The sequence below is a fragment of the Chiroxiphia lanceolata genome, chromosome 1, assembly GCF_009829145.1.
Source record: "Chiroxiphia lanceolata isolate bChiLan1 chromosome 1, bChiLan1.pri, whole genome shotgun sequence".
Lineage (NCBI taxonomy): Eukaryota > Metazoa > Chordata > Aves > Passeriformes > Pipridae > Chiroxiphia > Chiroxiphia lanceolata.
Window position 1 is genome coordinate 18,624,654 of NC_045637.1, and position 19,974 is coordinate 18,644,627.

At 43.5% G+C, this 19,974-nt stretch overlaps 1 protein-coding gene across 5 annotated transcripts; it reads left to right on the forward strand.

Moving 5' to 3' along the window:
- Positions 1-12,350: 12,350 nt before the first annotated feature.
- On the forward strand, positions 12,351-19,390 carry TMEM74 (transmembrane protein 74). 5 transcript variants are annotated; one of them, XM_032711371.1, is made up of 2 exons: positions 12,351-12,370; positions 14,116-19,390. In XM_032711371.1, the coding sequence occupies exon 2, from the start codon at positions 14,274-14,276 to the stop codon at positions 15,213-15,215; it is 942 nt and encodes a 313-aa protein (XP_032567262.1). In that variant the 5' UTR covers positions 12,351-12,370; positions 14,116-14,273; the 3' UTR covers positions 15,216-19,390. The 5 variants fall into 5 exon arrangements, with proteins under 5 accessions (XP_032567262.1, XP_032567258.1, XP_032567273.1 ...); XM_032711367.1 differs by lacking the exon at positions 12,351-12,370 and adding an exon at positions 13,019-13,037; XM_032711382.1 differs by lacking the exon at positions 12,351-12,370 and adding an exon at positions 13,179-13,358.
- The last annotated feature ends 584 nt before the right edge of the window (positions 19,391-19,974 follow it).

Genomic DNA, 19,974 nt, shown 5'->3' on the forward strand with positions numbered 1-19,974 from the left:
GTTCAAACCTTCAGCTAGACTAATTCCACTCTCTTAGGTATGCTTTGGTCTTTCACTGCATCAGCCCATCAAGTTGCTCAATAATTTCTGAGCACGAGTTTTGACTTCTCCCTATCTTATAAGGTAATAATTTAGAAATCTTGAAGGAAAAAGAGACTTTTGCTCTGCAAGGAGAGCATGAGCATGTTCAGGCACTCAGTCACAATGGCAGGGGATGCTATCAAGGCCCCAGGCATGTCTTGCATCACTGGTTAAATTCGTCTTTTGGTTTTATAGCCTCCAAATTTCCTCCAGCTCTTCAGACAATGATAATCGTTTTGACACAATTGCAAGGACTTGCTTTTACCTTAAACAAAAGATATCTCCCATTGGAAGTTAATCTTCTGGCTACTTAAATCTGTTTTCTAAACTGACACTGGAATTATTTATCAAATCAAGGCAGGCTCTCTGGGTGGGATTCAGTTGTCAGACATGGATGTCTACTGCCATTTTAGATGCTTTAGGGTGTTACACCTGGTTATTGCTCTAGACACGTGGGGTTTTGCTGTCATATCTCCTATTTGGTATCTAAACCAATGCTAGAAGTCTGTATTTACATACCTGAATGATTCATTCTGTCCTTTCCTGTAACATCATCTTCAAAGATATTTGATCACTGTAAAGTTATTTTATCTCTGTATCTCTGTACGGCTGTTCTTTTTCTTCTGCTCTGCACAGTATTGATCCATTTTATTTTCAGCATGCCTCTCTGTGAAGGGTAAAAACATGGTTAGAGTTCTCGAGTGGAATTCTAGCTGGAGAATGGTTACAATTTACCTTCTTTATAAAACATATTCACTTTAACAACATCAAACACAAGGGTCCCTTCATTAAAAAAATTATTTATTATTAAACATCATAAAATCTATTTAAAATAACTTCTAAAGTGTCTAAGAGGTTTGAAAGAATCATAGTCTACCACCTACCTAAATATAAGATGAATATTCCTGTAAGTTTCTACAGAGTTATTTTCTGAAACCCCAATTATTCCACCAAATTCTTGACATCTCATGCTTCTAAAGAAGCATGGTCCAAAATGAAGAATTCAAGCACCGAGGCTTAATTTTACATTGTAGTTTTTTCAAACAATATTCTGATAACCTCATAGCCTCAAGATCAGCTTTACTTAAACATATTTTTCCACAATAGCAAATTAATTTATTCTCAAAAGAAGAATGGATAGACACTACACAGAGTAGACTGGCAGAATAGAACAATGTAACAACTTGCCTACCTCTGCTTTCTAGTTATGAAGCATTATTTGCGAAGTTAAATTCAACATCTGAAAGTAAGGCTATTTTCTCTGGTAACTGGTGTTAGAATGGACCCTGGAAACAAAAGTTAAATCAAACTGCTGTTCCACTGCAGCTGAAGTTGGGAATTAAGTAAGTTTTATGTGGCACTGGCCCATCAATATATATATTCATAATTCAAAATGGTAATTTTTAATTTTGGTTATGGGGAAAAAAATCAAAAGCTAAAGTTGTAAGCAGAAAAAAATATTGTTAAACAGAAATGCAATTTAGTATAAGAGAATACATTTATTTTGAAATGTAATTTCTAGGCTCATATCCAAGAGGCACTTTAAACACATAAGTAGAGTGAAACTATATATATGCTGGCAGCTATACATATGTTTTAACACCTTGTCTAATTGGCAATCTCCATTGTTTATTGCTTGCATCTCCAAAATTACATCTTTACATCTGCATACAAAATCCATTCATTCTTTTTTGTTGTAATAGAAAATAATGCAAATTTATAGTTACATGTGAATTTCTGAGAGTATTGATCACATCCTTATTAGCTGCTTCTATGCTCTGCAGAATAAGGATTAAATAAGAATGATGAATAAATATAAACCTAGAAAGCAAAGTAGTCAAGTAATTTCCCTCTTTCACCCACTCATCTCCCCATGTTTTACAGTGGGATGTGGATGATGAGGTGGACGCAGAACACAAACCCTACACTTGCCCTGAGGCATTTACAGTCTCAACAGGCAGTGAGTAAGACACAAGTTCTTGGTCAATAAAATATACTCACTGCAAAGTTGTGAAACTGCTATTTCTTATTCATAATTCTAGATTCTAGAGAACTGTTACCCATTTCACCACTGAATCATAGATTCATAAAATGATTCATAGAATGTTAAGGGTTTGGAATGGATCTCAAAGATCACCTAGTCCCAACCCTCCCTGCCATGGGCCTCCCACTAGACCAGGTTGCTCAAGGCCTTATCCAACCTGGCCTCGAACACTTCCAGCATTGGGGCATTCACAACCTCCCTGGGCAGCCTGTTCCAGAGTTTAACCACCCTCACCATAAAGAATTTCTTCCCAATATCTAACCTAAATTTCCCCTCTTTCAATTTGTGCCCATTCCCCCTTGTCCTATCCCTACAGTTCCTGAGGAAGAGTCCTTCTCCTCCTTCTCTCTAGGCCCCTGCAGATACTGGACGGCTGCTGTGAGGTGTCCACACAACCTTCTCTTCTCCAGGCTGAACAGACCCAACTTTCTCAGCCTGTCTCCTTATGGGAGATACTCAGTCCTCTTATCAACTTTGTGGGCTCCTCTGGACTTGCTCCAACAGTTCCATGTCCTTCTTATTTTGGGGGTTCCATGTCCTTCTTATTTTGGGGGCTCCAGAACTGTATGCAGTACTGCAGGTGCAGTCCCACAAGAAGACCGGGTCTCTTACTCAAAGCAATGCTTCAGATATTGGATCAAAACACATATAAGTTCAGCAAAAACATCTGTCAGGTAGTGGTGCCTCAGAGAGGTGAAAACAGTCCTTTTTCTTTGTTGTAAAATCATATTCAACATATGAGGAGTCATTTTCAACATACGAGGCAAGCATGGAAGAAGCAGAGGGGAGAGTAAGAGAAAACCAATGAGCCATAAGGAAGAGAAGATAAGATATGAGAGAAACTGAAACCTCCTCACTCTAGATCAGGCATGGGGTTTCTGGAGCCTTACCGACAAGGAGGCAGGTAGTATTTTTTAAATGGGATTTTTACCATAATCCCCCTGAAAACCAATTACAACTGCCCATTTATTGTGATATTAACTGAAACACATCTCTTTATAGAGAGAATGCCAGTGTGTGACAGAGCAATGTGAGCAACCATCACAGCCAACTGAGTTTAATGCACTATTCACCTAATTCTAAAGTTAGTGCCTACATTTGGTCAGATGAATCTTGTTAACTCTGTTGACTGTGTTGAGTTGATCTTCACAATTACAACCCTAGTCAAGACAGCTGGTTCAAACAGAGAAGTCTCTGTTGCGCAGCTCCACATTTAGTCAGATGAATGGGAAACCTGACTCCATTGAATCCACTTGAATAATTGCAATGAAAGAGATCATTTTTGATGTTGAGTGGTAGAGCAAGCCAGGGAAAAATCCAGACTTTAAAATACAGTCAGAAATTTGCAGCAGGAAAAAGAAGACAGTCTTAGCTGTCTGCACAGAATAAACATACTCAAGGAGGGAGGAACATGTGGAGGACACAGGAACGTCTTGCACTAATCCATAAACTACGTTTTATAGGGTTTAACATGCTAAGTAGAAACAATTTCATTTTCAAACTTGACTAATGTTAGGAATAAAATAAGATTTTCTCTTGAACACTCATTGTCTTGATGTTGGAAGTACGTATCCTAAATTTAGACTTTGCCATAGATGTTGTACTTATAAGTTATTTAAGGAATGGTGTTAGTGCAGACTAAAGAAGTAGCTTTATAGCAACCAAAATATCAGAGCCATAGTCTTTTCTCCCCCTGTCCCAACTTCTGGCCAATTTGGATAGTGATCACTTTAAGTCCAGATGTTACCTCATTCGTTTACTCACATTGAATCAGTTGGCTCCTGCTCCCAATGGGAGACATGTGTTCCCTCCCCTTTGGTATCACACTTGCAGAGTTACTGGTTGCTTGTTTCTCCTTCAACATAAAAAAGTGTATCATTTGTGTTCAACTGTGAGTTGTCTTGTTATTCCAAGATATGAACATCATTTAAGCATTAAGAAAATTGTTACAGAATATGATGAAGAAGGAAAAAGACAAGACAGATTTGTAGCAATGCACAAAACCACAGAATGTAAAACCAATCTCTCAGATTGGAACTCATGAAATAAGTTTCAGCAGACAAGAAGGATATGTGGGTATATACGGATATAGAAGGACATACCTGTTCTCAGACAAACTGAATAAAAACTTTCATGGTCACAAGTAACCTTTGATTTCTCCTATCATCCAAAAATAGGGATGTAAATGCTACTGGTTTAAAAATACCACAAGAAAATCAGATGAAGAAGCAGATCAGTAGTTGAAAAGTGACAATATTTCTCAAAGACTGCAAAGCAATGCAATTTAAATAGTCCTCACACACCTATATTTCAAAACTTCATCACACAGGCAGAAAACTCAGTCTCCAGTGTAACCATGTTTTATTAACTTCTGATGCTTAGGTGGCAAAAAGGGTGATCACATTGTAAAGGATAGATAGCTATATTGTGTGCACCAAAACAGAGCGATACCCTCTCCTTTCTTCCTCCTCCAAAGTTATCTATTATTTGATTAGGAGGAAAGAATCCCTCATTCAGAACATAAACAATTTTTTCTTCACCTACTGCCATTATCTTTTCCTGCTATCTTTTCTTAAAGAAAACAGAATTCTTCTAACTTGATAAATCAATTATTAAAGCTAAAAAAATGGTTTTTCTTAGTCTGATTTCATTTTAATAAATCCATGTTAGATGCTCTTTATTAATCTTTTGGAAGTATAACCATGGGTATTTTTTCCCCTGCATGATTATGCCTTTGAATATGAAGAAATTAGTCTCTCTATTAATTTTTTTATTTTCCATGTTAATTAAAAACTTGTCCAGATGGCATTGTACAAATACCTTTCACGCATATTTCTGGCTTTGAAATGCAATTCCCCACCTCAAAATACAGCATTTCTGTCTGCTTGGGAAAATAGCTCTCCATGGTTCATTTTGTGTATAATATTGTGCAGGGGAGAGAGTGTGTCACTTGGAGTAAAAGGAGTGGAGATTCATTTCCAAACCTCCCATTTTCCATGAAAACCTCTATATAACTACTTGTGAGTGTATATGTGTGTATGCATGCCTGGATGCCTCAGAAGTGAGAATAACTGAAAAATTCTTATTACCTTAATATAATGTGTACATATAATCCTCAGCCAGGTGGTTAATAAGAGCAGAAACCAGTAGCATCAATGTATTTCACATCTCTTGAGGCAAATGATTAAACCAAGTTGGAATTCCCACCCAAGAAGTGCCAGAAAATCCATACTCTCATTAGGTCTGATTTCCCCACCCATGAGGAATGAGAAAATGTACAAACAAATAGAACTTTATTCAGGGAAAGATAAAACAGTAATATATTTAGCACACAGTAAAGAGCAAATCCTCCTTCCTTGCTCATCCACCTCCAAATGCCCCTTATACAGGAGAAGCTATCTATCTGCAGGGATCCCTTTGCACCCAGAAGCTGCCTTCTCAGTCTGACCAGGCACTGTCCTGTCTCCCCATCCCAACTCTAGGGACTCCCCCATGGGTGCTTAGATCACTGCAGTCCTCTTCTGGGCTCCTCCACACCAACACTCTTGTTCTGATTGCATTCAAGGAGGTCTCACACTAAGGCATTTCTCACCAGACATATCCGTCTCACACCGAAATAAACCCCATCAGAATGGAAATAGCATTCAGGGTTGTGTGATGGAGACCTGTTTGCTCAGGAACCAGGTCTTTGCCACAAGTCAAAAATTATCTTCTCTTTTTCAAGAGCCAACCTTCCTGCAAAACCCATCCTGCCTGTGCTGGCTCCCCAGACATTGACAGAGGAACTGTTGGTAAGCAGTCAATGTGAACTAATGTCTCTATGGTCCTGCTTTCTCTTTCCACCAACAATGGGATAGAGACATCTTTGTTTTCTTGAAGGGATAGATAGACATGTGTATGTATTTATTACAAAAAATATTGATTTCTCATAAATAATGTATTAGGAGCTCTTCAACCGCTCAAGTAAGCGACTGCTTTTTTTTCATACGGTACCCACAGTCCTGCCTGCATGTCGCAGATTTTACTATCACTGCAGTTCTTTTGCACGCATAACATAGTAACCAGATAAAAATGACTCTGATGAGTCAAGAACAAAAAAGTTTAAAACATTTTCTGTAGCAGCATGTGACTCTAAGACTGTTTGTGAAGGAGCCAACATAGTGCACTGTCCCTATTTGAATATATGGCTTCAAAACACATTGCAATTAAAAGCTTTCAAAGAACTGGTTTAATATAGAGGATGACATCATATTTCCTTCCATGCCTCTTAACTCAAAAAAAGCAAACCCATCAAGTCAGGTTTTAATTTTCCCCCATTGATTCCAGATACCTGTTAAACTCAGCCTTAAGAAGAGATGTTATTCCTTCCTCCAAGGCTATCAAAGGAGGACAGTAAACAGAATGACCTTAGGAATATGAACAGTGGCTATGTGACAAGAAAAAGAATGTTAACAACTTTAACCATACCTGATGAATTAAATGTTTACTGCTCTGTGGGTGTTTGGTCTGCAATGCCTGCCACTGATATCAATAGAGGTCTTGTTTAAAAACCTCAAGTTGGATTCTCAAAATTCAGGGGACAGACTGGACATTAAAGGTCTGTCTGTTTAAAAAGATGAAATATTTTTCCTCCTAGTTTAACTCTGATCACACCCCCTTGGAAAGTAAACAGGATCGAATCACTGGACGTCAGAGAGGAAAATGTCTAGATAGATGGTCTAGCTCATTCATGGGGCCCCATAGAAGGACTGCTCCTTGCAGTTTATTTCCTAGCACTTTGTTCAAACTGGTTTTCAATTTTGTACAAGAAATGTTGCCCTTTGGAAAAGTCTGCCAGATCCATCAGGGCCTGTATTACTGTGATTAGTCTTATTTTTCCTGTGTTTTTTTTTTTTTTTTCACCTACCCCAGGTTTTAGGCTGCTGTATTTCACTAGGGGGTTTTTTCCACTCCTTGCAGAAACCATTCTACAGGGAACCTTAATATTATTAGGAGTTGGGGAAGGAGAGTGAGAAATCCTGGTCTGTTTTAAAGCTGAAATCATTTTCAGAAATGCTATAGTGATTGGGATGGGGCCAGGAATAGACACATGGGCAAGGCTTTTCTCCACACAAATTCAGCATGATACTCAGCTTAAGGGACTGTGAAAAAGAGGAAGAGAAAGGAGAGGAGAGCTCTGCCTTGCACCCTCTTGAATATGGGTTGTTGTGGCTGCTAATTTAACTACAAATGCTACCATTAGCAGTCTGCATGGACCGTAGCACTGCTTCAAAACCTCACTGGTGCACTTTTCTGGCATATCTTCCTCTGATGTTGTGATTTTTGACCTTAAAATAGCTCTATGTCTCTCTTCCCTCATGACAGTGGTTCTCCTCTAGTCAGGTATGAAGAATTTAGTTCCCTCCTATGTCACTACTTGCCCAATTCAGTTGGCTAAAATGGGTGGAAAGAGGAACAAGGCTCAAGGCCCAGTTCTTTCATCTTAATTTTGATGCCTTGATTTTGGTTCTGTGTTGTCTGGCTTGTGACAAATTACACAAGTTTCCCATGTTTCATTTTCTTTGCCTTTAAAATGGGAATACTGATTTCAGCTTTTTAATGTACTTTGTAGTGTGTGGACATTAAAACACCACCAGGGGAAGACAGTTCTACTATTTTTTTATGTTTAATCTTTTTAACACAAGTAAATTCCATAAATCATCAGCATTATCTCTCAATGTGAACACATCTTTTCTGTTGCAGTTGAAGATACTCTTCAACACATGCTGATAATATAGAATCTCTGCATACTATTCCTGATAATTTCTATAAAACCTCATTCTGTCACCAATAATATATATATTACTGAAGGCTGTGTGTCCTTGCCTTGTCAGAAACTGCAGCCTTCACTTTCTTCTTTCACCCACAGTTTTATGTGTACTGCAACAGCTATGAGTAATTTTTGTTTCCAGATTCAGTATAAAGAAAAATCACTAGTTTATGGGTCAACCTATTATCTTCTCATGTTATGCTGCAGTCCCCTTTTCTCCTGCACTATCCTCTGTCCTTTAAATCCCTTGCTTAAAATCTCCTTGGTGATTTCTTTATTTCTCCCCCAAGCAGCCTCTGAGTTTCAGCTGGGCTTCCCTCCAAGGTAGTCTATTATCTCACTTTTCCTTTAAATTACTACATTCTGTAATTAGCATTTTTAGGTCTGTGCTGAATAAAGGTGCACTGCAACTCCCAGATCTACCATGTGGTTACTGGGGGTGAATCTGTCTTTCAGTGCAAGTACGCAGGAAGATGAAGAGAATAACCCTCCAGGAATGCACCTGGAAAAGCCGACGACAGGAGTCACGCATGTGCATGACATCTGGCACTCAGCAGCCACAGAAGGTTCAGGGCTGTAGCCTTCAATCTATGGGGTGACCCAGGAGAAATGTGTCCTTAATGTCTCAGGTATGACCATGGTGGGAAATAAAGGCTCTCACAGCACAGTGATGGTATTTTCCCATCAGTGGGCAGACACCTGTGGGGACATGCAGCAATGCCAGGTCTGCAGAAAGGAGGACTTGTTTGGGCACTGCCAAGACTCCTCCAGAGCACAGCACACAGCTCAGTGCTCAGCCTCATAGAGGCATGCAGGGAGGTAGAAGGCATCTCCTCCACCCTGGTGTCCAAAGTTTAGGCATTTAAGTGGTATCCAGGTACCTGGCACTAAGCAGTCAGTCTGCTTTGGGCACAGCAGGGCCAGCTCAGGTATGTCCCACTGTGCAACCTGAGCCCAGACTGCTGAGAAAGGGCTGTGAAAAAATCAGTAGGACACTAGAAAAATTAAAGCACAGTCAAGGATAGGCCTGTTGGGTGCTCAGTTGCTTAAGGATTCAGGACGGAAAATGGCTGAGTATGACCTCCTGAAGGAGGAAAGCAGGGAGGCTGGTCAGGATGAAGAGCAAAACTTGGGGCAGTGGGGTTGGTCAGGTCATCAGATCAAGTCACTGGTGTGGGCATAGCAGGTGGCAAACAGCAGCTCTGGGACATTCAGATTTGGCCCTTCCCCTGTTGGTGCTCTTGAGGCCAGTGAAGGCTCCACAGGTGCTGCACTGGGGAGCAGACATCAACCTGACAGCCCATTAAATCTCACCTGTCCTTCATGTCTGTTAGCTCATACACTGGGCTACAAAAAACATGTTTTTCAAGTGGTCAACACCATTCTCCCACTCTTTGCTCCTCTAGATGATCCTTTGTTTTAAGAACAAGTGTGACTTTTTTTGTTCATTCTCAGGAGCTCCAGTTATCCAAACCATGATTTCACTTACTCAGACATGGGAAGCAGAAGGCTTTAGCAAGGATTTAATCTAGACTTGGCAATTCTGGAACATCATATCACACATCTACAGTTTCTTTTATCTCTGTAAAATTATTTACTTATTGTGTTTTTTATTAATGCACAATGGATGTGCATTAGTGAAGCAACCAAAGCAGAATTAAATTGCTTTCCTGTCTACTTTTGCTTTATAAATCAATAAATCTGTGACAGTAATGTGTTTTAAACACACAGAAATGCTGGATACCTCTTTTCATACTGAGTTGTCCAAACATTTGCTTGTTATCCTCAGAATACTTATATTCTCTAAGCAAAAAAAAAAAAAACATTGTTTTTTCTTTTGCACTTATATATAAGCTTAGCTTTACCTCTTCATTCCCTTCTATTACCTTTGTTATTTTTCACAGACCAGTACACAGGTCCATATACTTCTTTAGTAGGTTCTAAATTTTTCTGCAGAGCCATGTTATTGCCTCCCTAGACAATTTCCTTTACTCAGCAGTATAATCTATTCAAGTGGAAATGGGAAGTTTATGCAATATTCTCTCTAGAATTCTCTGAATATATTATGCTCTGCGTCACACTGGTTGGAGTGCACCTTTCTCTTAGAAACTGTGCAGTTGCAGCACGTGCATTGGAAAGGACCACTGGAAACTCAAGGTCCTGTGACTGTGCGAGGCAAGGAATTGAAGATTCTGTGAAAACAAGATCACTGAAGGACTGTGTACATGTTATGAAGCTGAGAGGAATAAAAAGAATAAAAATGTTTGGGGAACACTCTACTGAGGATCCCATGCAGCACTGAACTGGTAACGGCAAGCAGAATATTTCTAAACTCATCCTTCATCAGACCATGATGGAATGGTCTTGTTCCAGTTTCTGATGCCTTCAGGTCTGGTCAGGCCCTCAGCAAGGCTTCAAATAGAAAGGGTGAAACAGCTTTTAGGTCCTCACAAGCCTCCTTCCAGTCTTATACTGAGCATAGGTTATTGAGAACAGAAAAGCCATATACATCTCATTCGCATATTCATTTATAGGTGGGTCAACTGGAAGAGAGCTTCCAAGCAGGTCCAGAGCATGGTTTAAATTTAACTGCATGTATCTCAACTGAGACACCTTTATCAGTCTACTGTCACATCCATACTGTCACTGTGTTGATATCATAGCCCTGCTCAGGCTCTGAAAAGGCTTTATGATGTGGTAGGCTGCAGCAGAGAGAATAAGACTCATCAACCCTGACAGTCTACTCCAGTCTTTTATTCCTGTCCCATTGTGTGTCCATCACTCTGATTTTTAGTTCTACGTAGCCATTTTTTTCTGTGACAAATGTTCTTACTCTCTGCCCTTACTTGATTAATCTTTTCACCAGCTGTACTTGTGTTCGCAGAGTATGTGTTGCTATGCATTCATTTCACCACCTCCACATCTCCGAGCATTGGCAACAATCACATTCTTTAAAAGAAAATCCTGTTAACTCGTTGCATCCAAAGTACGAAAAAGAAATGTCAGTATTATGGATTGTGGCTAGACAATGATTTTGCTATAAGAGTGTGTGCACTGTACTAGGCAAAGGAGGGGCAGCATCACATGGGAACATACAACATAAGAACAGACAACACTTGGCTTAGTAGAGATGTGGTTCCCTCTGTTTGCTCCATAGTTTGTGGGAGTGCAATTATTAGCAACAAATTAATATACTTGCCCAACAAATGCTGGCACACAACAGGCAGGAGTGGGTGGCAGAGCAGCAAGACATTTGTGTGGTTAATTAACTAAGGCCCTAGTAAGCAGTCCAGAATACATGCTGTATCTCCTGGGTTTTGAAAGAATAACAACATTTGTTGTGTGCGGAGAGTTTCCTGTCTTTGTATCAGCTACCAGAAAAAAAGTGCCCACCCAAGGCCTTGACAGGTTGTGCTGGGGCCCAGGAGAGGTGCTTGTGCCATTCCAGGCTGCATTGCTGGGGCTGAGCACCATATTTTGTCCCATCAGTCACTTAGTTAAGACTTGTCTATTAGATGTGGCAGGTGCAGCTTGAGGTGTCAGTCACCAACATCTGTATGTTCATATCCTGCTACTTCTCAAATGGAAATGTACAATAGCCTTAAAGAGAGTTTATTTCTGCCTTTGCTTTTAGTTTAAAGTATTTGAACAATTTACAGATAGGCTTCTTTGTCTCTTTGATTAGGTTTTATTTTCTCCTTTATATTTATCTCAAAGAGGGCATTATTACAAAAAGCTCCAAGGACAGCCTGTGCCTTTTTTGCAACTCCATAATTTTCTCCTTACAATTTTTCTTCAAAGAGTGAATAATACACTATTCAGTGCATTGAAACTGCACTCTGCTAATGGAAACACTGCCTGGAGCTGCTTTGAAATGCTGTCCAAAGCAGCCCACAGCATCGAGCAATCTGTGAGATGGGCACTGCAGGTCCCCTGTTATTGCCATGTCCTGCCAAGCAATTTTGACATTCAGGGGAGCTTTTGCCATAAAGATTTGGATCTTCTGTGCTGGGTCTTTTGAGTCTCAGCAGGATATGTCTTCAAAACTTTGACTTAATTACTTAATGAATTCTTTCAGAACTGGCTGAGAGTCCTTACACAGAATCACCCTGTCACCTAATGTCAGGACAACTCCTTCAGACAGTCTGTCCTTCTCTCTTCTGGTTCCTTCCCAGCTCACTTTTCTTGTGCCCCTGCTTTCCTATTCAGCTGCCATGCAGGCCAGTGCTGCTCACTTCTACTTCTCATGTGCATCCTCAGTTCAGCTCCTTAGAAAGGTCCCTCCGCCAACGCTCTTTGTTCCCCCAGATACTGGTCTTTCTCCGACAGCATAGTATCCAGCTCTGATAAACCTCCAGTTCCTGCTCCTCCACAATTTATTTTCATATTCTAGTTTATCACTTCAGATAAAGAACTACCAGGAAAGGTCAGTGAAGGTTTGTACCAACTGCTCATTCATTTTATTATGTATTTCTTGGTAAAAGTCTTTTTTTTTTTTTAATAGTCATTTGTGCCGGCCAGGGGAAGCGTGTGGAGTCTGCCAACATGGAGTGAGCTTCTGCGATCTTCCAGTAAGTCTTGCAGCAGCGAGTACGTCTCTTGAAGTCTCAGGTCCGGGAGTGCTGCGACCATTTGAGAATCCGATTTATCACTTATCATTTGAGAATCTGATTTTTATCTTTCCCTGGAGTAAGTCGCGAGCTCCCATGACCATGGAAAACAAGTCTGGCTGATGACCGAGCTAGTCACACGCACAGGGCTCGCTGCACTGAAGCTCGTCTCCAGGCACGTGCCAGGAACCGGGCGCTCGGAGAGGACAGTGTGGTGACTGGAACGCCGGCAGCGTGTCCCCGCAGGGACATGCTGAGGGCCCCGGGGGCCGCGGGGCGGGCGCCGCTCCGTGCGCTGCTCCGAGCGCTGCCGCAGCGGCGCGGCTGCCGCCGCCCAAGGACTACAGCTCCCGGCGTGCCGCAGAGAGCCCGCCCGCCCCGCCGCTGCCCGGCTGGGCTGGGCCGGGCCGGGCCGGGCGCCGCCGCCCGGGGGAGCCCCGCGGCGCTGGGCATAGCGGGGGCGGGCGCCGGCGGAGGCGGAGGCAGGCGGGAGGTAGGTGTCGGTGTGTATCTGTGTGTGTCTGTGTGTCTGTGTGTGTCTGTGTGTGTGCCGGGCAGGTGAGAGCCCCGCTGGGAGGAGGAGGAGGAGGAGCACGGGGAGAAGGAGGAGGAGAAGGCGGCGTGCTCCTGCCTGCCGGGCAGTGCGTGTGTGCCTGTGCGTGTGTGCCTGTGTACCCTCGGCACCGCTCGGGTCACTCGGTGGCGGGTGGATCCCGCTGCTCCCCGCGCTGGCGGGCATCGCTTTCCCCAGCGTGGCCGGTTCTCGCTGAGGTCCCGAGAAGAGCGTGAGTGAGCAGCGGCTGTGAGCGATCACGTATGTGCTGTAGGCGCACATGTGTTTCCTAGGCATGCAACACATCCGTCGGGCTGCAGACTGCGCCCCGTGACACCGGGCGGCCTCGGGGGGGGATGGGGCGCAGGCGAAAGGGGTAATAACGAATTAATTGCAGATGAGAAGTAATATCCGTCTTTGAGTCATCAGTCCTTGAGGCATAATTTCATTCCAAAAGCTCTTAATCGAATGGGAGATCTGCTATAGGAAAGCACTGCTTTTCCCATAGGATTATCAGATTTCTACTGGAGAATACAGATCCTGGATTATTGAGCTACATGGGATTTGCATGTTTCTCTCTAATTAGTCTGTGAATCTGATTGTAAAATTCTTTTTTTGGAAGGGGGTGGGGAAGTTACTTGCTTCTAAAACAACAGACGTCTCTTTTCTCTGACATTTTACACAGGTTTTCTGGTTATCCTGTGCTTTGTAGATGACTTATTGCCTTAATGGGATAATGGTGTCAAAGGTTGATTAGACTCCCTAATAGATTTTGGATCAGCAAGAGGATTGCAATTTTAAATGCGTGGTTAAAACAATCATTGTTTGTCATCTCCCCTTTATCAGTTGAGAGGAAGGCTGATGTATTACATTTGCGTTATCTGCTCCTTGGTTTATTAATGTATCATCGTGAGGTTGTCAGGTTTGGTTTCGTTGTTGGGTTTTTTCCCCTCTGTTATTTCATTTGCAGACCAAAAAAAAATGAATGTCACAGAGGATTTGTTTAATCATTTAACAGCTGACACAAGCCTTGTCCCTAACAAAACGTTGGTGAAAGAGTAGAAGATTTCTGGGATACAGCAGCTCCAGTACCGGGAAGCCGCTTCTGCAGGTCAGGGGCAGCACTTGCTGGAGGATGAAGTAGCCCAGGAGTCGAGGCTCACCGGGACGAGGTTGATGGCTTGCATGGAGCTTCTCTACCTGGCCAAGGAGAGCAGACAGGTGCCCCTGGGCACCACTACCAGCTGGAGCCTGCCCTCGCCTCCCTACAAGCAGCAGCAGCATGAGGGGGGTGAGGTGGACCCCAGAGCAGCCCTCCACTGTGAAAGGCATTGCAAGCCCTTGCAGATGGGCCCTGTGGCTGAGCCCCCCCTGGCACCTCAGCCCTCATCCCTGGACACCTCACCCCAGGAGCACCTTGCACCCTCCAGCAGCTCCCAGCCCTGCCACCCACCCGAGCACTCGCCCAGGGAGGAGGACAGAGGGAAGAAGAAAACCTGCTGCTGTGCCCAGGAACTCGAGACATCATTCACCTACGTGGATGAAAATGTAAATCTGGAGCATGCAAGAAGTCCCCCCAGTCCTACAGGTGGACATTGCCAGGATGCCCTTCTGCAGCAGCATTCCTGCAGGGAGCTGCCACCTGAATGGGTGCATGATTCTCCTTCCCTGGTCTCCGAGGAGGAAGATGCTGCCTCGGAGGCGGCAGCCGGGAAATCCGTTGACTATGGGTTCATTAGTGCCATTTTGTTCCTGGTTAGTGGCATTTTGCTGGTGATAATTTCCTACGTGGTACCCAGAGATGTGACTGTGGATCCCAACACTGTGGCTGCCCGGGAGATGGAGAGGCTGGAGAACGAGAGCGCCAGGATTGGTGCTCATTTGGACCGCTGTGTTATCGCTGGGCTGTGTCTCTTAACCCTGGGGGGCGTGGTGCTCTCCAGCCTGTTGATGATGTCCATGTGGAAAGGGGAGCTGTACCGGAGGAGCAGGTTTGCATCCTCCAAGGAGTCTGCAAAGCTGTATGGATCTTTCAATTTCAGAATGAAGTCTGGAGCAAACGATAATATGCTCGAGCTGTCATTAGTTGAGGAAGATGTGCTTGCCATAGATAATTAGTGTAGTCATGATTTTTAAGGCAGCATTTCTACAGGAAAATAAGTTTCATTAAAGAAAGCAGATGCAGCTAAAGGTAGCTGGTGATGCAGTTTGTTTGTCTGACAAGAATGGTTTTATCTTAAGCTCTATAATCAGATGTTTGCAATATATGAGCACTTGTAAAGAGGAAATGTGTCAGAGGAAATGCAAATGATACAAAATAATGAAAACCACTGAATAAAAAAAAATTGTGATAAGTAGGTTCCTCAGATACTCGTTTATCCTAATATAAAACATTCCACTGGTGTCTTGCCTATATAATTTTCTTATTTCTCCATATAGAACAGGAATGACCTTGACACTTTAGAAGCCGTTAATTATTGCGCCTGCAGGATTATTAACAGTCTACTTGATAGAATGTTAAGCAGGACCAATAATCAAATAGCAGGGCTAATATTTCATGAAAGAGATTCTTTTTTATTCTTTAATTTTCAACTGATCCCTTTTCTATTGAGGGAAGAAAGAACACCACTTGGTCATGACTTGCCACAACCCTGCCATCTTTTCAAACAATTGTACAATTAGTGATGATTATTTAAAATATAAAATAAGAGGCAAAGGGCAGGAAACCATATGGCTCATGGTATTGGTAGGAGACAAAAGGGTCTTTCAGCTTGAGGTCAGTGGCTCCATTTCATTTCAGATTAGCAATGATTGATAGTCATTAACTTCTGATAGCTATAGTGACCCATATAAAAGAAGTTTATTTCCTGGTGGACAGATGTCTTTGTATGAAAACTGCCATAACTTGAATTAACAGAGCTCTTGTCTGGAGTCTCAAAAGACCCAAAGAGTAAAAAAGCATGGGTATGCTGAGATTGATTCTCCTTCAATACAGATGCCAGAAGAAATTCAAGCTCAGCTGCAGGGCTTTGCTTATACTGGGGCTGTCTGCATCTTATTAGTCCTTTCTGAAACTTCAGTTTTATGTCACTAGGCTGTCAGCTTTCTCATAACCAGCAAGGAAAGGTCAGGAAGGAGCTATCTGAGGCTCGTTCAATAAAACCCAATTTATTTGTAAAAAATAAATCACCAGGAAGTACAAAGGTTAAGTATCAGGCAGTTTACTGGCTGACATGAGACTCACTTAACATAGATGATCAAGGGTACATGTTACTTTAATCACAGTTCTGTGGCACCACAGCAAAAAACCTGTACCAGTGATGCTATTTCATCAGCAGATTCTGTGGAGCATTGAAGGTGTATTCTTGCAGTGTTGAGAAAACCAACAAAAATTGGCCTATACACCACTGTCACTTCTTACTGAACAGTGGTTAATATATATATATGTCCTCCTAACATGTCTGTCATTATATATGTGTGTGTCCCTGACAAAACCAGAGTGAAGAGCTCTGTCTGTGCAGTCTCTGCAGAGTCTTAATAGAAGCATGTGATTCACTGTCACAGCCTTTTCAGTCATGAGTTAGGTTTCAAATATCAGGAGTATTAAATATTTTTTCAATTATACTTTTTTCCCCACTGTGACATACAAGAGAGGAGTTCTCTTGGGAAAGGGTGAGAAGATTTCCTTTGTGCTCGCTTTACCCAGGAATATGTGGCAGCACAAAGTTCAGAATAAGAAGTGGATGGTGGAAACGTGGGTTCTTCACTCAGAGAGGCTGAATGCTGTTTTGCCACCTGGTTGCTCATTCCCTGTTTTCTGGCTGTTTCTGTCAGGAGATGAGTGCAGCACCCAAGTCTGGCACTCAGCCAGTTCAGTCCCTTGTGCTTGCTGGTCTTTGACTGAGGACTCAAGGATCTGCACTGCTCCAGATTCATGCCTTTGGTCGCTGTAAATAGCAGAGTGTGGTACCCAGGCTTTAGCACTGGCCCTGCAAAGGAGATGCTGCTTCAGATATTATCTACTCTAAACGGTGCTTTTGTTCAGTGTCACTGGGTAATTAAATGAGCAGCCTTATTAGGAGGTGCTGCTGCCTAGTAGATGATTTTCCCAGTTTATTGTCATGATACATGGCGTGTTCACAGGCAGTAACTCAACAGTGACCAGCATGTCCACAGTTGTCTTTGGAGAGCTTACATCCCTCTGGATATGTCATCAGGGATTCAGGATTGAATCTCTAGAGTAAATACCTGGAATATCTTTCAGATGTAAGAGGAAGCCTTCAGCCTGTTGTGATCAGTGAGAGTGAGGAAGGAAATAGCCTAGGAAGCAGGACACAGAGGAGGAGGGTTCCTCCTTAGCCTTTGCCTGCTGGTGTGTATGTGGACGCTGCCTGCAGGGCTTGACACATGTCTTGAGGTGGGGTGTTGGGGCCAGCAGTGCTTCTCATCCTGGCCTGAGGATGGGAAGGGGTTGGCCATGGCCTCCACAGACCCAGGGAAAGCCTTGTCAAGCGAGAGGGCAAATGGTGCTGAGCTGGAGTGAGCAAGACAGTGTGCGGCAGCGGATGGATGTCATGGGGGATGAAAACCCTTTCACCTGCCTGGGACCCTAGTGGGAATCACTGTTCTCACGTACACGACAGAAGCTCTAAAACTGAGGGCAGTGGTTTTGAGAGCTATTATTTTTATTTTTTAATGATACATATGCATGAAATTGGAGTACATTCCATTACTGCAGAAAGATGACAGCTAAAGCTGTACGGATCACAGATTTCTTGTAGGAACCATGGCATGCCTTAATGCTGATTATTAGCACTAGAAAAACGAACTCTCCCCCAACTGTCAGTATGTTATTATCAAGAGAGAAGTTTTCTGACACTTTGTAAAATGCCTGTCACAGATCATGAGCCTGCAATACTTTAATGAACCCTGAAATTTTCTCTGAGCATTTTAAGGAAACCTTAGTCAACCTAATAATCTAAATATACTCTACAGGAGTGTGAGGAGTAAGAAAATTCAAACAACAGGACTAACAGAGTTTCTTCACTTTGGTGTTACTGTGTACTAAGAAAGACGTGAAGGAAGGCCTTCAGAGTGCAGAAATTTAGCAGAAAAAAACTCAGGACATTCCTCTGATCACCTTTACAAATTACAACATGGTGCGAGTTGGTGGTGCGATATAAAACCTCTGGACTCTCAGGTTCTCGTGCTGTGTGGTGCGACAGAAACCAAAGCACTTGCTGTCTGATGGCCGATGGTGGAAAATGAATGTATAAGCCCACTGGCCAGTGGACAAGCCTTCACCTCACACGAGGCCATACCAAAGGCTGAGGCCAAGGGACACTGATTGCCCTCTCATGCACCCTAACAACTTGATTTCCCCTGCTCAAAATTTAAGTACTTTAAAGGTACAGGTGTGGGAAGAATTGTTGGTGCTTTTCATTGCCTGAGCTAAAGCTGTCACAAGGATCATTGGAGAGCTTTCTTTTTTGGGGATCTAAATTTTGGCTTATACCAACTGGGTTTTAGGTGCCCTCTAAACTATCAGGATTCCAAGTACAGATTTCTGAATACCCCAGAAATGCATCAGGATTTATACCCTTAGTCAGTTCATTTCTGACCAACCCTAACTGCCAGATGTGACACTTTCCAGTTTTCTACCTCATGACATGTCTGCAGGCTGGGCTCTGCCCTGGCCTCTGCCTTCCCACCAGAGGGGCCCCGGAGGTGCCTGTGCTGCAGGGAGGGAGGCAGCCAGCATCTGGCTCCCTGCTGCTCAAACAGCTCCCCGGTAACCTGTGTTCTCAGTTCCCTTTTCTTGATCAGACACATGTGGCCGAGGCTGGCCATTTGGGAGCTGCATGGCATCTGCTGGGGATGGATATTCATTGGAATGGAGGCCTGTTGCCATGTTGTTCCCAGCCCCCAGGCCGCAGGTTCCCTGCATGGCTCCTGGGCACAGCCAACCTCACCTGCTCCTTGCCAGCTTGAACCCAGCCCTGTGGCAGAAATGTCCAAGACTCTCTCCTAGGAAGCTATGCTGGGTTGCTGCTGGTTTTTTATGTGTTTACAGTTTTTTAGTCTTTGTAATCCTTTTAAAAATCTGTCTGCGATGAATATAAAGTTTACTGACTAGGAAAGCAACTGGTTTAATCTTGTAAAGCTCCTTTTTGATCCACAACAGGGCGAAATGTCGCAGTCCATCATGAGCTGTTCAATAGTGCATTTGATGCCTTATTACAGTCGCAGACGTGTTCTGTACAGAGTGAAAAATAAAAGTCTGTGAAGCTGAACACTGTTGTCCTGGGCCTCTTTGCTCCTCTCTGGTTCCAGTGTTTGGCTCTTGCCCTCCGTGCCGCAGGCACACCCCTAGTCCGCAGCTGGGAGCCCATGTAGGCAGCGGGGCCGCCCTGGATCGGCCTGTTCCCAGCTCACACCTCCATCGTGTCCTGGCTGTGCATGTGTCCCACCCAACTCCATACAACCAGAACAAAAAAGAGAAAAGAAGGGTGGGAGCAGCCAGGGCTGCTGTGTGAGCAGGCAGCTGGGGAGGTGCTGTGGCAGCAGGTGGGTGTTGAGCCCCTGTTCACCATCATCACAAGCGTGACCACTTCAGTACCACGTCCTCACCTCAGCCCAGCTTGGCTGTGGCCAGGGCAGGAGGGCAGATGGTGCCAGGCCCAGCACCAGCCATGGTGATGATGGGTGGGCATGGGGTCCCCAGAAAGCACTGGAGGTGATGGAGCATGCAGGGAGAGGCAGAAGCTGTGTTCCCAGGAGGTCTGTGGGCCGGCTTCACCTCCCGCCTCAAGAAGAGCTGTGCCAGTGGGCAGCGATGGGAAGGTGATGGTGCGGGGCCAGCAGCGACCAGCACCAG

Excerpts from the sequence above, each read along its gene's own strand:
- TMEM74 (XM_032711371.1), top strand. The coding sequence starts at position 14,274 with ATGGCTTGCATGGAGCTTCTCTACCTGGCCAAGGAGAGCAGACAGGTG.